Here is a 13,887-nt window from a genome sequence, read left to right on the forward strand (position 1 = left end):
GGGTTCGGCCCGGGCCCGAGAGCGGGACGGCTGCTCCGCCGGCCCCTTCCCTATGGACGTGGTTGTGCAGCACTTTCTTAATGTCGTTATCCCGGAGTTACACAGTTCCGCCACAATCCCTGCCTGCATGAAGGACTGAGCCGAAACTGCGGCTGATCTCTCTCGGCCGGGCCCCCGCGCACCCGGGGGAACCTCACGCCCCGTGAAGCCCGCTGACATTTGTCTTCTAATTGTTCACCGCGCTGTCCGTGGCAGCTATCCCGAGGTTAGCTATTGAATCTCTTCCTCAAAAAGTCCTTTCCTGGAAGAGAGGGAGCCCAGCCGGCTTTGGCTTCCAAAACATGTCTCGAAAAGGGGGGCCGTGAGCTCGTGTGAATCCCCTGCTCTTTCTTCCAGCGCCCCAGACAAAACCAGCCTAACCAAGCGGGCAGCGTTCGGCTCTTTTCCCTGCGATTCCACTTTGACGGTGCCAACTGCAACTGGTGGCCAGCTGGGTCTCTGTGCAGAAGAAATTAACTGGAAAACCTCAGTCGGCGCTGCAGTGAACTGGAAAAGGGGCCGGGGACCGCCGGGGCGGGCGGCACTCGCGGCAGCCCGGGGCACCACGGGAGGGCGCGGGCCGGGGCCAGGCTGCGGTGGAGCGGGGCCGGCGGAGTGGCCACCGGGTGAAGGGGCTGCGGGCGTGCGGGACGGCCCCATCCCGGCGGAGACCCCCAGCCGGGCTCCGGCGGGGGTCCCCACCCCGGTGATCCGGACCCCGCGGTACTTTGATTTCTCTCCCGCCGCCCCGCAAAACCCGCGGGGAAATCGTGACGACGAGAGCCGGCAGGGCCGAGTCAGCACTCTGGAAAACGACCTGCCTTTCCCTTCCTGCCTTTACAACGACTCGGGAAAGATGGGGGTGGGGGTGGGAGTGTCGGTGGACGATGGGCAGTGCCCGGCACCCCGGCCCGGGAGAGCCGGGGCAGCCGTGCTGAGGCAGCCGCGGAGCGCCGGGCTCGCTCCCTCCTCCCGGCCCCGGCATTGTCTAAGCCGAAAGAGGAATAAAACCCTGCTGTACTTTTTTTCTTTCTTTCTTTATTTCTTTCTTTTTCTCTCTTTTTTTTTTCTGTTTAGAAAATTATTCACAAATAGAATAATTTATTTATGTATTTCCTCCAGAATAACTGGCCCTTTTTCGCTCTCATGTCAGCGATTCTGTTTGCTCTGCTGGTCCTTGGGAAGGAAAAAAAAAAAAGCGATTGTTTCTGGATTGTTTAGATATGGAAATGATCACGTCAGATAATGAGTTTCAATTTAAACCAGTTGTTCTGGTGTTGGGTCTATTTGTTCTAGACGCTTAGCCGGGCTCTTATTTTATTCACTGTTTTCTTCTTGGAAAGCGGTTTCTTTCCCATAATAATGGTAACACTCTGCCGTTAATAAAACCCTGCGTCTCCCGCCTCTGAAAAAGTTGAAACAGCCTAATTTAGGCTGAGCCGAACCGCTCCAGTGCTCGGGTGGAAACTGCCTGCCCGCTCACGTCCCCAAACAACCAGCGGCTTATTTTATTTGTATCGTTCTTGAACTCCCACAGCAAAGTGGACAACTTCCATTCTTTTTTTTAAAAAAAAAAAAAAAAAAGCAAGTGCCCAAACAGCAAAAATCTTCCAGCAAACCAAACAACAACAAAAAAACCCCTACTACTAAGGATCAACAAAAGACCATGAAAATTATCTCTTCTTTTTTTCCCTCCCCCTTTACCGTGATTTCATTATTTAATCTCTGATGAGATGAGATTATCTGTACCCTTTAGTGAAGGCAGCAGACGTCTTTAAACTGGTTTAATTGATTTATCGTTTTGTTGTTTTGTTTGTTTCTTTTTTTTAACAGAAAGTGCATTACATTTAACTGGTCTTGCAAAGGGCTTTTCTTCTCTTTACAAACCGAATTATTTATAATATAAATTAATAAATGTTAAGATGCTATATCACGATATATCATCGTTATTAGCTTAAAAAAAAAGAAAACAATTTACATTCTCTAGTATTCCGTATGATACAAAAGAAAACACACTTTAAATTCAAATACAGCAACTAAATGAATTTTATATTTTGACTGACAGTGGTTGTGACAATTCCCACCAGCTACTTTTTCAACACGCGGTTGATTGGAAACGGTGTAAATGAAAGCAAAATCTGTCCCTCCGCCCTCCCCCCCCCCCCTCCCCCGCACGACGACCGCAAACAGAAAGTGTTTCAAAAATACTAATAAATAGCACGCGGGGCCGCTGCAGTTTCGGCCCGAGGGAGGGACCGGTGGCGGCCACGGCGGCTTTTTCCTCGGCGGCCCCCCTGCCGCCGTCTCGGGGGCTCCTGCGGTGCCCCCGGTGCCGGGGAGCGCGGGGCGGGCGGGGCGGCTGCGCCCCCGGCCCCCGCTGTACAAAAAAAAAGAAGGTATTTTACATTTTAAATATTCACAGTAAGGAACGCCTATGGTCGCGGTGACTCACGGTTATTTACAAAGAGCCGGCAAGACGCGGCCGCCGCACGGCCGGGAGCGGGGCCGGGGGTCGGGGCAGCCCCCGCTGCTCCCCTCCGCCCGCCACCCTACAACAACACGCGGCGCCGGGGACCGGGCGCGCCCGCTGGGGCCCGCTGCCCGCAGTCCTCTCTGCTCCCCCTCCGGCGTCTCCTCCTCCTCCCGGGCGCGTAGAGTCTAGAAAAATAGATCTGTACATCTCCGAAAGCGGGGGCGGGCGAAGCGGGCTAGACGGAGGCCTCCCCTTCCGGGGGGTGCAGCAGCAGCCCGCCGCCCCCCGGCTTATGTTTCTTCAGGAGCTGCGTTATCTTCTCGTCGTCCGAATTGGGGTCCAGGGGCTTGTTGTAGTCGTCGTCCTCTTCCTCGTTCTCCGAGGCGCCCTTCAGCCGCTCCGTCTCCGAATCCTGCTTCTTCTTTGCCGTCGCCATCTCCGCCGCGTGCTTCTTCCGCCACTTGGTCCGTCGGTTCTGGAACCAGACCTGCCCCCGCCGCCACCGTCACTGTCACCATCACCGGCACGGCCACCCGCGGCGGCTGGACCGGGCCGCTGCCACCCCGCTCCCCGCCAGTCCCCGTCCCCGGCTTGCGGCAGCGGCTCCCGCTTCGCCGTCCTTCAGGCGATTTCCCCGCAACGAAAGCGGCCGAGCCCCGCGGAACCGCGCTCCCCGGCAGCCGCAGACACCCGGCCCGGCGCGGGGCCACCCGGCGTGGGCCAACAGCCGTCCCCAGCTCCCCCGAGGCCCGCGTCGGGCCCGGGCCGCTCCCTGACATCCTGTCTGGGGCGGGGAAACACACATTTGGGGCTGATCCCTTTCCCAGCCCCCCTGCCCCGCCAGATGTATTTACTCTCCGGCAGGGCGCTGCCAGAGGAGGGGGGCATTTTTATTGTAGAAGCTGCAATAATTTATTCGCAGCCATCGGGACGTATTTGCAGTGACAGAAGAGGCTCTGCGGATCAGGCTGAAAGCGTGAGCACCGCCGAGGGGCCCCTCTGGCCCAGTCCGCCGAGCAAACGCCTCTGCGTGTTCTCGGGGTGCTCAGCCCGCTCTCCCAACCCCTCACACCTCCGCTTTGCCCAAAGCCTAGAGTTTTTAACCAAAACGTAAGAGTGCGGGTGCGACAGTGCGACACTCCAACATCACCCTTTCCCCGGCTTTCCCAGTACGCTGGCCACCCCCACAGTGGTCAGGCTGAACGCACCGAGCTTCTCAGTCGTGCTTGGGTTTGTTTGGTTCAATTTGCTTGGTTTTTAATACGCTTTAAAATAACCTTCTCGGCCCCGCGGTAAGGCAATAAGGGGAGAAGTGCCGGTGGCTGCCGGGGAAGCTCTCGCCGTGTGCCCGTGGGCTCGGCCACGCCAGCCCGCAGCATCTCCGGGCGGTTCGAACGGGCCCCGTTTCCGCCGTGGGGCCCTTTTGTTCCCCGCTCCTCCAGCCCCGCACCACTCGGTGCGTGAGCCGCTGCTCTCACCTTGACTTGACTCTCCGTCATCCCCAGGGAATAGGCCAGCCGGGCTCGCTCCGGGCCCGCCAGGTATTTCGTCTGTTCGAAAGTCTTTTCCAGAGCGAAAATCTGCTGGCCAGAAAAAGTGGGTCTGGTATGTTTTCTCTTTCCGTCCTTATCCAGCAAAATTGAGCCTTGATCTGGCGAAGGGAGGGGGGAGAGAAAGGGAAGGCAGGGACAGACAAGTTAATCTACGGATTTGGGAAAGCGCTTCACTTTCAAGCGGCCCCAGGGGACGGAGGGGTCTCTACGCGGGGGGTGCATGTGTAGAGAAAACTACGCCTGGGCAAGGCGACGGCTCTGGCCCTTCGGCTCCCCCTGATTATTTTTCCTTTAAGGATCAAAAATCTGAGTGGGCAAATGATATTTTTTCTAAAAAAGCCGCAGCCGGTGCAAGCGGGCAGTTACGGAAAGTCCTGCTCGGGGAAAGTTTGTGCGCACCCCTAAAGCCAACCCCAGCCCCGAGAGTCCCCAGCAGCCACGGCGGCAGCGCGGCCACCTTCCCCTCGGAGGGCTCCGCTTTTCGCCGGTGATAACCGGCGACGTATTACAGAGTTTCGCGCCGACCGAGGGGACAGAGAAATCAAAGTGAACTTAAGAAACGAAAACAAAAGAAATCGAAGCAAAGTCAACCCCCCTCAGCTACGGCCGGGCCCTGAGTGGAGGGGCAAGAGAGTCTCGCAGCGATGCCGGGGCACGGGGACTCCCCAGCACCGGGAGCGGACTCCCCAGCACTGGCAGCGGACTCCCGCCGGCGCTCCCCGGGCCCTCTCCTCCCGCTGCCCCGCGACGCTGGGTACTCACGGGGGGCGCAGGCGAGGCGGGCATCCCTCCAGGGCGGACTCTGCATCACTCCCGGCCAGAAGATGGGCGTCCGGCCAGGCAGCTCGGCCAACGGCTTGGGGTAGCGCCCGGCGGCCACGGCGGCGGCGGCGGCGGCGGCCCCAGGGCTGAAGTAGAGGGCGGGCGGCGGCGGCGGCGGGGGGCTGAGGCTGCCGAAGCGGGGCAGCCCGGCCAGCAGCCCGGCGGGCGCCGCCGAGGAAGCGGAGGGCGAGGCGGAGGCGAGCGCGGCGCCCGGCAGGGGCATGGAGGGCCGGCTGAGGATGTCGTTGATGCCGTGCGGGGTGGCGGCCGAGAGCTGCGGCGGGGCCGTGCCCAGCGCCGAGAGCCCACCCGCGGCGGCGGCGGAGGCGGCGGGCGCCTTGAGGCCGGGGGAACCGAGCGGCGGCGAGGGCGAGGCGGAGGCGGGCGAGGCGGAGGCGGAGGAGGAGGAGGCGGGCCCGGCGGGCAGTGGGTACGCGGGGTACAGCGGCGCCTTCATCTCGGCCATGCTGTGCAGGGCGGCCAGCGGCGGGCTGCCCAGCAGGAAGGCGCCCTGCCGGGGCGCGCCGTCCATCTGCCCCAGCGCCAGCATCCCCGCGCCGCCGCCGCCGGCCCGGGGCGGGGGGCCCGGACGGCCCCTAGCGCCGCGGGGCCCCGGCGGCCGGCCCGGGGGTGCCGCCCGCACGGGCGACGCGCATCCAGCCCGCGGGGGCCGCCGCCTCTAGCGGGGAGCTACGCGCCCGAGCGGCGGCCCTGCCGTCCCCCCGGGCATCGGGGCTGCGCCTCGGCGGACGCTCCCGGGACGGAAAGCGGCGCTGCTGTCGGACGGCGGCTATATGTGTATGTCTGCGCAGCGGCCGTGCGCCGGCACGGATATAGCTCCGCTCCCGCTGCCCGCCGGTGGCCGAGGGCTCACAGCGGCGCGGGGGCCGCGCTCGCCGCCCCTGCCTCTTCCCCGGCGCCCCGCATCCCTCCCGGCGCGGTTCCTGCTGGCTGCTGTCGGGGCTGCGGGCGCGGCTCGGGGCGCACTGCCGCGCCGCCCCGCTCCCTGCCTCCTTTAGCGGGGGCACGGCCGGCAGCGGGCGCGGCGGCGGCGGCGGCGGCGGGGCGGGGGCGGGGCGGCTGCCGGCCCTGCCCACCCGCGCCGCGCCCGCCCTGCCGCCAACTTCGGGCTCGCCTGGCTCCCCTCTCCTCTCCTGGCTTTTCTTTTATTTTCCCCTCTTCTCTGTTCTCCTTTTTCCCTCTCCCTTTTCTCTTTTTCCTTTCCATTTTTCTTTTCCCTCTTCCTTTCTCTTTTCCCTCTTCGCTCTTCATCTTTTCCCTTTTCCTCTCCTTTTTCCTCTTTTCTTTCCCTTTTCCTTTCTTTTTTCTTTTCCCTTTACTTTACCCTTTTTCCTCTCCCCTTTCTTCTCCCTGTTCTTCTTCCTTTTGCTTTCCTTTTTTTCCTCTCCTTTTTCCTCTCCCCTTTCTTCTCCCTGTTCTTCTTCCTTTTGCTTTCCTTTTTTTCCTCTCCTTTTTCCTCTTCTTTTTTCATTTTCTTTCTTGCTTTCCTTTTTCCTTTGATTTTTCCTTTCCCTTTTCCTTTCCGTTTTTTTTAAATTTATTTTTCTACATTTTATTTCTTTTTCCTTTACTCTCTCGTTTCCCTTTTCTTTTTCCGTTTCTCTCTCCTACTCTTTTTCCTTCCCCTGTCTCATTTAATTTTTCGTTCTGTGTTACTCTGTCTTTTCCCCATCTTTTTATCTATTCATATCACCTACTCCCTCTGTATCTCTTTATTTCTTTCTTTCTTTCTTTCTCTCTTTCTTTCTTTCTCTCTTTCTTTCTTTCTTTCTTTCTTTCTTTCTTTCTTTCTTTCTTTCTTTCTTTCTTTCTTTCTTTCTTTCTTTCTTTCTTTCTTTCTTTCTTTCTTTCTTTCTTTCTTTCTTTCTTTCTTTCTTTCTTTCTTTCTCTCTCCTCCTCTCCCTCCCTTCCTTCCTTCCTTCCTTCCTTCCTTCCTTCCTTCCTTCCTTCCTTCCTTCCTTCCTTCCTTCCTTCCTTCCTTCCTTCCTTCCTTCCTTCCTTCCTTCCTTCCTTCCTTCCTTCCTTCCTTCCTTCCTTCCTTCCTTCCTTCCTTCCTTCCTTCCTTCCTTCCTTCCTTCCTTCCTTCCTTCCTTCCTTCCCTTTTTTCCCCGTTTTTCCTTTCTCTGTCCCTCTGTCTCCACCCTGGGAGCGACTCCGGGGAGCGGAGCCGCTCGAGTCCCGGCCGGGCCGAGCCTGCCCAGCGCTTCCTTAGGATGCGGGTGGTGTGAACGAACTCGGCCCTTCCCGCACGCCTCTGGGTCGTGTGGATGCTCTCTGTACCCGCTGGAACCCGGTGTTGGTGCCCCGGGCACTGCCCGGTGTTGTACACCCGAGGCCCTCGGTAACAGCGAGCCCCCTGGACACTTGTGCCCAGCGCCCCCGGCTGCTCACGGCTCTTCCCGTAGCCCATGGCTGGAAGGGAAAAAAATCCCATGTGTCCCCTAAAGAGCACTCCATGGAAGAGTGATGCAAAATCACCCTGAACAATTCTTACCCTGCGCTGTCTGTGCCCGAGAGCTTGGGTCTGTGGGGAAGTGTATTTTCCTGGAGCGTGGAAAAGCGGGATGGTGTGAAAATTAATTCTATTTTAATTACGAATCTTAGCTAAAGGGGAGGTATGTTGGTCCTCTACCTGCATCGCACGATGTTTCCTTCTATTTCTAAATAATCCCTTGTTGCTCTGAATTGTTTTAGTTTAAATTATAAAGCTGTGGAATACACTTGGAGAAAGGGCGCGTAGGATCTTGCCTCGCCTTAACTTTGGCACAGCTACACGAAGGGCACCTCCGGGAAGCTCGAGTTAAATCTCCGAGTTTGAATTCTTTTTTGTCCGACCTCGGGTCACTTCGCAAATATTCTAAAAGTAAAACCAAAAAAAAAAGTGCTCTCCTGCTGCTTGCAGTGGAGCGAGAGAGCGCTCGGCCGCGGCAGCCCCGCACGGCCGGCGCCGCAGCCCCGGGCCCAGGCTCGGCTCCGGCAGCGGGTATGGAGAGGGGGGAGCGAGCGATTTGCATTTGAATTAGGGGGGGAGAAATGCTAAACCGCTTTTGGAAGTCCTGAGGTAGGCGCGGGGCGGCCCCACTGCGTGTCCAGCACCCAGGGGAGCCTTTTTTCCTCCCTCCTGCTGAGGAGACGGTGCGGGGGCAGGGCTCCCCCCCGGCCTGGACCCGCTCCTCCCTCCTCGCAGCGCCCCGAGGAAGCTCTGCCAGGGCCGGGCACCGGCAGCGGCAGCAGCTTCGACCGCGGGTCCGCGCTGGAGCGGAGGGAAGCGGGGCCTGAGCCCGCAGCGCGGTCCTGCCTGCCGGGCCCGAGCTGCGGGACCGCCCGGGACTGTGCGGGCAGCGGGCGCTGCCAGCCCCACGCTCGGCCCGGCGGTACCGGCAGTACCGGGCCCTTTCCCCTCGCTCCGCATCTCCTTCCCGGCCCGGCTGGGAGTTCGCCGCCCGGCACCTCCAGGCTTGTTTTCTAGAGGAAAAAAAACCAAAACAAAACAATCCCTCCAGCACAAATTCTTTTCCTCCCTTCCCACTGTAAGGAACTGAGGGCATATTGAAAAAACGAGTGTTTATTTGCAACTTCTCCCCTAAAGATAGCATCGCAGGTGGGATGGCACCCATAGGGCTGCCCCTGCATGAGAAACGGATTCAAAAGCAGACGTCAGTATTACCTCCACTCTGTCTTTAATAACCGAAATATCCGAAAATATTAATATTTATTTCCTTTTCCCTAAGCAAAAGTAGTCAGGCAAAGTAGCTCAGAAGGCAGCCGGGGCTGTGCGGTGCCGCTCAGCAGCTGAGCAGCGGGTGGGGGACACCGTGAGAACCCCAGGCAGCGGTGCGGGTGAAATCCACCCCAGCAACAAACTTCACTAACGGGGTGATCAAACCGCAGCCTGGAAACACCGCAGCCTGGAAACGCCGCAGCCGAAGGACTTCTTGAGCAGATGGGGTTACTAACCGGACCCGCTGCAGCCGGAGCTGCTCACCGATACCCGGCTGCGTTTCACCAGTTTCACGGGGTCTCATGGTAAGCGCTTCACCGCTTCAGATAAAACAACTACCAAGTCCAGTAATGAGCAAGAGAACAGCCGCCAGGGCGAGCGGGGGGTGCGGGCGGAGAGGAAGAGAGAGCGGGCGGCCCGCGGCCGGGGCAGCGGAGAGCAGGGGCCAGCAGCATCCCGGAGGATGCAAAGCCGAGAGAGGAGGGCAGCTCCCGCAGAATCCCCGCGGGGCCTTGGGGAAGCAGCCCGCAGAGCCCCCGGGGACGGCAGGGTAGCGGGGACAGTGGGGTCCCGGGCTGTGAGGGGCGGGGGCCGGGGTCAGGGAGGGGCTGAGGTGCGATGAGGAGCCCAGTCTCTCCCGGTGGAAGTGGAGGTGTGAATGAATTCACAGAAGAAGTGTCGTCAAAAAAAAAAAAAGAAAAAAAAAAAAAGAAAAAAAAAAGCTGTAGTTACTTGTTTGTTCGTTCGAGGCATAGGAAGTACGAGTGCTGGAGCAGCTGTGCCTCCAAAATTCACTTCGACCGGAATGGTCTCAGCATATCTGAAAGGGGAAAAAAAAAAAAACCAACCAAACCATGAGGACGCCTAAAATTAAAAGGTCGAACGTCCCGTGGCATTGCAGGGTCAGATGTTCTTCAAGCCGACGAGACAGAAGCCGCACTGCAGCACCGTGCCGCCCGCGGGGTCCGGCTGTGCGCGGGGTGTTGCCCCCGAGGGAGGCCTGGCTCTGCCCCACGGAGCTCTTCCAGCCCCCCAGCAGGGGGGACAGCGAACCCCACCTTGCCCAGCTTTTTCCTCGATAAGTCATCGTGACGGGGAGAGGAGCCTGTCTAAACTAAATCAAGTAGTCGCTTTATTTAGCAAATAAACTATTTTGCCACTGCCATACGTTCCTCACTGCAGGCAAGCAGCCGGTTACTCTCCTAAAGTGGTGGCTAGGTATATAGACACCTTTTTGTTGTAGCAGCACTGTAAAGCCACTGAATCATTTCTTGCCTGCCCTACGTCGTGGGAAGGAACTGAGCCAGGAAAGCATAATGTTCTTCTGGGTGCTAATTCGAACTCTTAATCAAGATCTGATTACCAAAAAGGAAGACAGAGCATAAAAACGCTATAAAGATTTAAATTTTTTTCTATCTTGGCCATAACTCACCCCACAAATGTGTCCATTATGGCATTCACTCTAGCCGGAAAATTGTGATGTTGTTGCAAGATTCCCTACAGTAGAGCTGCTGCCAATGATGATGAATAATCTCGGTCCATATGCTAGCTCTATACATCTCTACAGCACCAGCCTGCTCTCAGCCTCTTTCCGCTTCCTCAAAAACACGGAATATTTGAAGAACAGTAAAAGCTAATTAAAAATAGTTAATAGGTTAATCAGACTTGGTCTTATATTTATCTAATGCAGAGCACTGATTCTTTAGTGATGTAGTTTGAGGCATTACCACGAGCCAAGAAAATGAATCAGACATTTAATGGAGATGTGGAAACGGAAATTTCTTGTAAGACTACAAAATCGCACGCCAGTAATACACTAAAATGTAATAACTTTATCATTAAAATTCCACGCATGAAATGCCATCTTCTGTGTCCTCTTGCTAGGCGATAAACTGAGACAAAGCTGGCCAGAAAATTTTTCAGGAGCCGGGCCTTTGGGTACATCTCACCTGCTTTTTAGCATTCTTGTCCCAGAGTGTCTGCCCGCAGACCTCTAGTGACAGCTAAAGTCAGAGGCGTCACTTCGCTGGCGACCCCACTGCGGACTCCCTGGGTTGCTCTTCAGAGTGCCAAGGACCACGAAACTCTGCCAGCTCTCGCTAGGGGTGTGCTGGAGACGTCGAGCTAGGACTGGCACCGCTCTGCGTTAACTTACTTGTTCTGAGCGCGCAGGAATGGTTTGTACGGGGAGCAGCTTTCCCTCTCCAGCCGCTGGCGGATGCTGCGAGCTCTGCCTTCCCCGGGGGCTTCCAGGCACCTCTGAGGACACGCTCCCGTCACTTTGCCGCGCTAACGTTGTCGTCCGCGCATCCTGCCCGAATTTCTCTTTGCATTTACACTGAAGCGTATCCAGAGTAACTGGGAACGGAGGCTGAGACTGACTGGGAACAGGACACGGTCATTGCCTTTTTAAAACGGCTGCAAAGAGGAGGGTGTTGCAGGCTGCTGCCTGCACTCACCTCTGTTACCACTTCAGTATTTTTTTTGCTTTTCTTAAGTGAAATGTTCAAGCGTTTTCCATATCCTCAGCAAGGCAAAATATTTTTCTCGTTTCTGGAACATTGAGAATATTTGCTGCTGAAGCACAGCAGTTACTTTTACTTTTGATTTGTGATCGTTGGTTCAGCCTGACCCCTGCTGGGGAAAAGCCAGGAGGAAAGGATTACAAGCGCAGAGTGTCTATCTACAGGTTCGCCGGACACCATTCCTGGTGTACTGCTCCGAGCCCCATTCCGACCCCAGGCCCGTGTCCTGCTCAGACTCTGCCCACACTGCAAGCTCCCCTCTCAGCAGTACAACTCTTACCTGGAGTTTGACCAGCTTACACCTCCAGAATCTGTCACCATCTGCGCTATTACACTGTGCATAATGATTTAATATGGCCACAGGGGTCTGCTGCAGGTGCACCCACCCACCTCTCTGCTGGCATCCCGGCTCCAAAGGCCTGCTAACAACAGCCCTGTGGCATTACTGATTACCAGCCCTCGGTGTATTCTCACTAATTAATGCTCAACAGATTTCTCAACGTTGCCACGTTTGTGCGGTGCTACCAAGCACTGCAGCCAGCACAGATGTGCCTGTGATGTGACCTGGCACTCAGACAAGGCACTTCCCTCTAACTTGCTAAGGGCTGAAGTCCTTGTGCTAGGGATGGCCCTCGTCTCCACTGGAAACAGGAGCAGCAGCAACGGGACTGCTGCTGCTTCTGCACACCTCAGTCTGAGATGTAATTGCTGGTGAGAGGCCTGCTCCATTTCCGGGTGGGGACCTCGTGGGGACTGGATGCATGTAGCTGATCAGCCCCAGGCAAGGAAACTATTTTAGAAACCCGCTGTTAACAGCGAGTCCAAAGTGTATGTGCTGTAGGCCAGGTGTGCAACAGCAGGGACAAGAAACTCTGGTGCTCCATCTCCCTCACTCATCTTTGCCGAAGGGCTGTGAAGGTGCCACTCTTCCAAAGTTACCTTCCTTTTCTCTTCCATTGTGCATTGCTGCACAGAAACTTCCCTCTGTGCAGTGTGTGTGCACATGAGATGTGGATAAAGACGGCAGTTTAGATCCAGCAGAAGTTCACCCATTGTCCCCCAGCCCTGGCTGGCCAGCTGAGCCTCCCAAGCACCTGCAGGGCAGTAAGTGCCCCTCACAACTGCTGGATATGGGTCCAGGCACTGCCCTGGCATCCACGTGGGTGATTTCTTGATGTGGATAACCATGTATCCTCTATGGCTAAACTAATGTCTGGCTTTACTTCTGTTCCACATTAGCAGCAGAATTGTATGGAAATTTAACTGGCAGACCTGGAGCTTTTATACAGTTTCTTTCACTCTGTGACACAAATATGTGTACACTAGGCCATCGCTGCTATTGATCTTTAAGCAGCCCCACCACGGAAATCAGCAGTGAGAGCTTTGCTTAGAAATGGTTGGCACAGGGTGGTCCAGTGTCAGGGAACTGATAATCATTAAATTGACGATCTAAATGGGGGAGGGAGGGTGAAAGCAGTGGCGGTGGCTATCATTATGTGCATAATTTTCAGAAAATCATATTTCAGCGTTGTCCATCCCATCAAAGGCTGACAGCCCTGCATTGATTAGCAGATTCAGCCCAAATGACGGAGAAAACCACTGACAGCGGTATACTTCGTACTACGACTTTGTTTAAGGAGAGATCATGCTTTCTCCGTTTCAGTTTCGGTGTAACCGAAGCAAGCCGAGCGACATTGGCGGGGTCGGGAGGACGGGGAGCTCGGGGAGCAGGGCTGGGGGCGCGGCACGGTTCGGGGAGCGCCCGGCGATCCCGGGGCTGGTTCCTGGCGCTGCCGTGCTCGCTCCGGCAGCTCCACCTAGCGAGGAGCCCTCGCCAGCCGCTGGAAACCACGGGAAGGTACAAACCTGTTTGTACAGTCAGGAAGGACAGGATGCATCTGCCTGTCCCATGCCGGTGGAGGCGGCTGTGCAGTAATGGAGGGGCAAGAGCATCTCCCTGGATGGGCCAGGGCTGGAGCCTCCACCATTGCTTTTGGTGTGCACAATTCCTGCCTTTGGCACTCCTGGAGCAGAGCAGCCTGGCAGTACGCTGAGCAGCAGCAAAGAGTCACTTCCCTCCCTCCCTCCGAGGTGTGGTGCCATCCAGGCTCGCAAACTCCACCCCTATGGCCCCAACAACAGCATAGGGGTTTGTTAAGGGGAATTGTGAGTGCTGCTCCATAGACTGAGGGGATGTGGTGGCTTCTGCCAGGCTCAACCCCATTCTCCGGAGGAGAGGATGAAGTGCCACGCACAACAGAGGGAGCAGGCTCACAGCTGGGGACAGCCCTGGGCAGGGAAGCACAGGAGGTTGGACCTGCTCTCCAGAGGTGTGAGGGAGCTGCTGAGGAAGCCGGAAGACCATTTGTCAGATTTTTCTGTAAGGCGCTGAATCCCTAGGAGAAGAGAACTGTTCAGTGGTTTGGTTTTTTCCCCCATGCTTTTCCCTCTCTAGTGAAGGATAGGAGATGTAGACCACTAAAATGCCTGCATCCAGAAGGGGCAATTTCCTACTGTGAAAGTCTGAATCCCAGCTCTCACCTCAGTTTGCAGTGGCAATGCCAAGAACTCCTGGGATAAAGCATACTGACTTTTCTCACTCCACAGAGGAAACTGACATTTTTCTACAGGTTTCTCAGTCATCTCTATCAGCTCCTGCTCTGATCACATTCACGCTTTCCTTTTCATCTCTCATAACCCGTGATGTCAAGTCACGTTCTGCAGCTTGCATGA

The 13,887-nt window shown here is 56.5% G+C and overlaps 1 protein-coding gene across 1 annotated transcript; it reads right to left on the reverse strand.

The window, feature by feature from the left end:
* Positions 1 to 2,225: 2,225 nt before the first annotated feature.
* On the reverse strand, positions 2,226 to 5,437 carry NKX6-1 (NK6 homeobox 1). The gene is made up of 3 exons (XM_039551146.1): positions 4,828 to 5,437; positions 3,991 to 4,163; positions 2,226 to 2,999 (listed from the first exon to the last, which is right to left on the reverse strand). Exons 1-3 carry the CDS (start codon positions 5,435 to 5,437, stop codon positions 2,748 to 2,750), a joined length of 1,035 nt encoding a protein of 344 aa, XP_039407080.1. The 3' UTR covers positions 2,226 to 2,747.
* Between the last annotated feature and the right edge of the window lie 8,450 nt (positions 5,438 to 13,887).

Source organism: Corvus cornix, chromosome 4 (genome assembly GCF_000738735.6).
Source record: "Corvus cornix cornix isolate S_Up_H32 chromosome 4, ASM73873v5, whole genome shotgun sequence".
Lineage (NCBI taxonomy): Eukaryota > Metazoa > Chordata > Aves > Passeriformes > Corvidae > Corvus > Corvus cornix.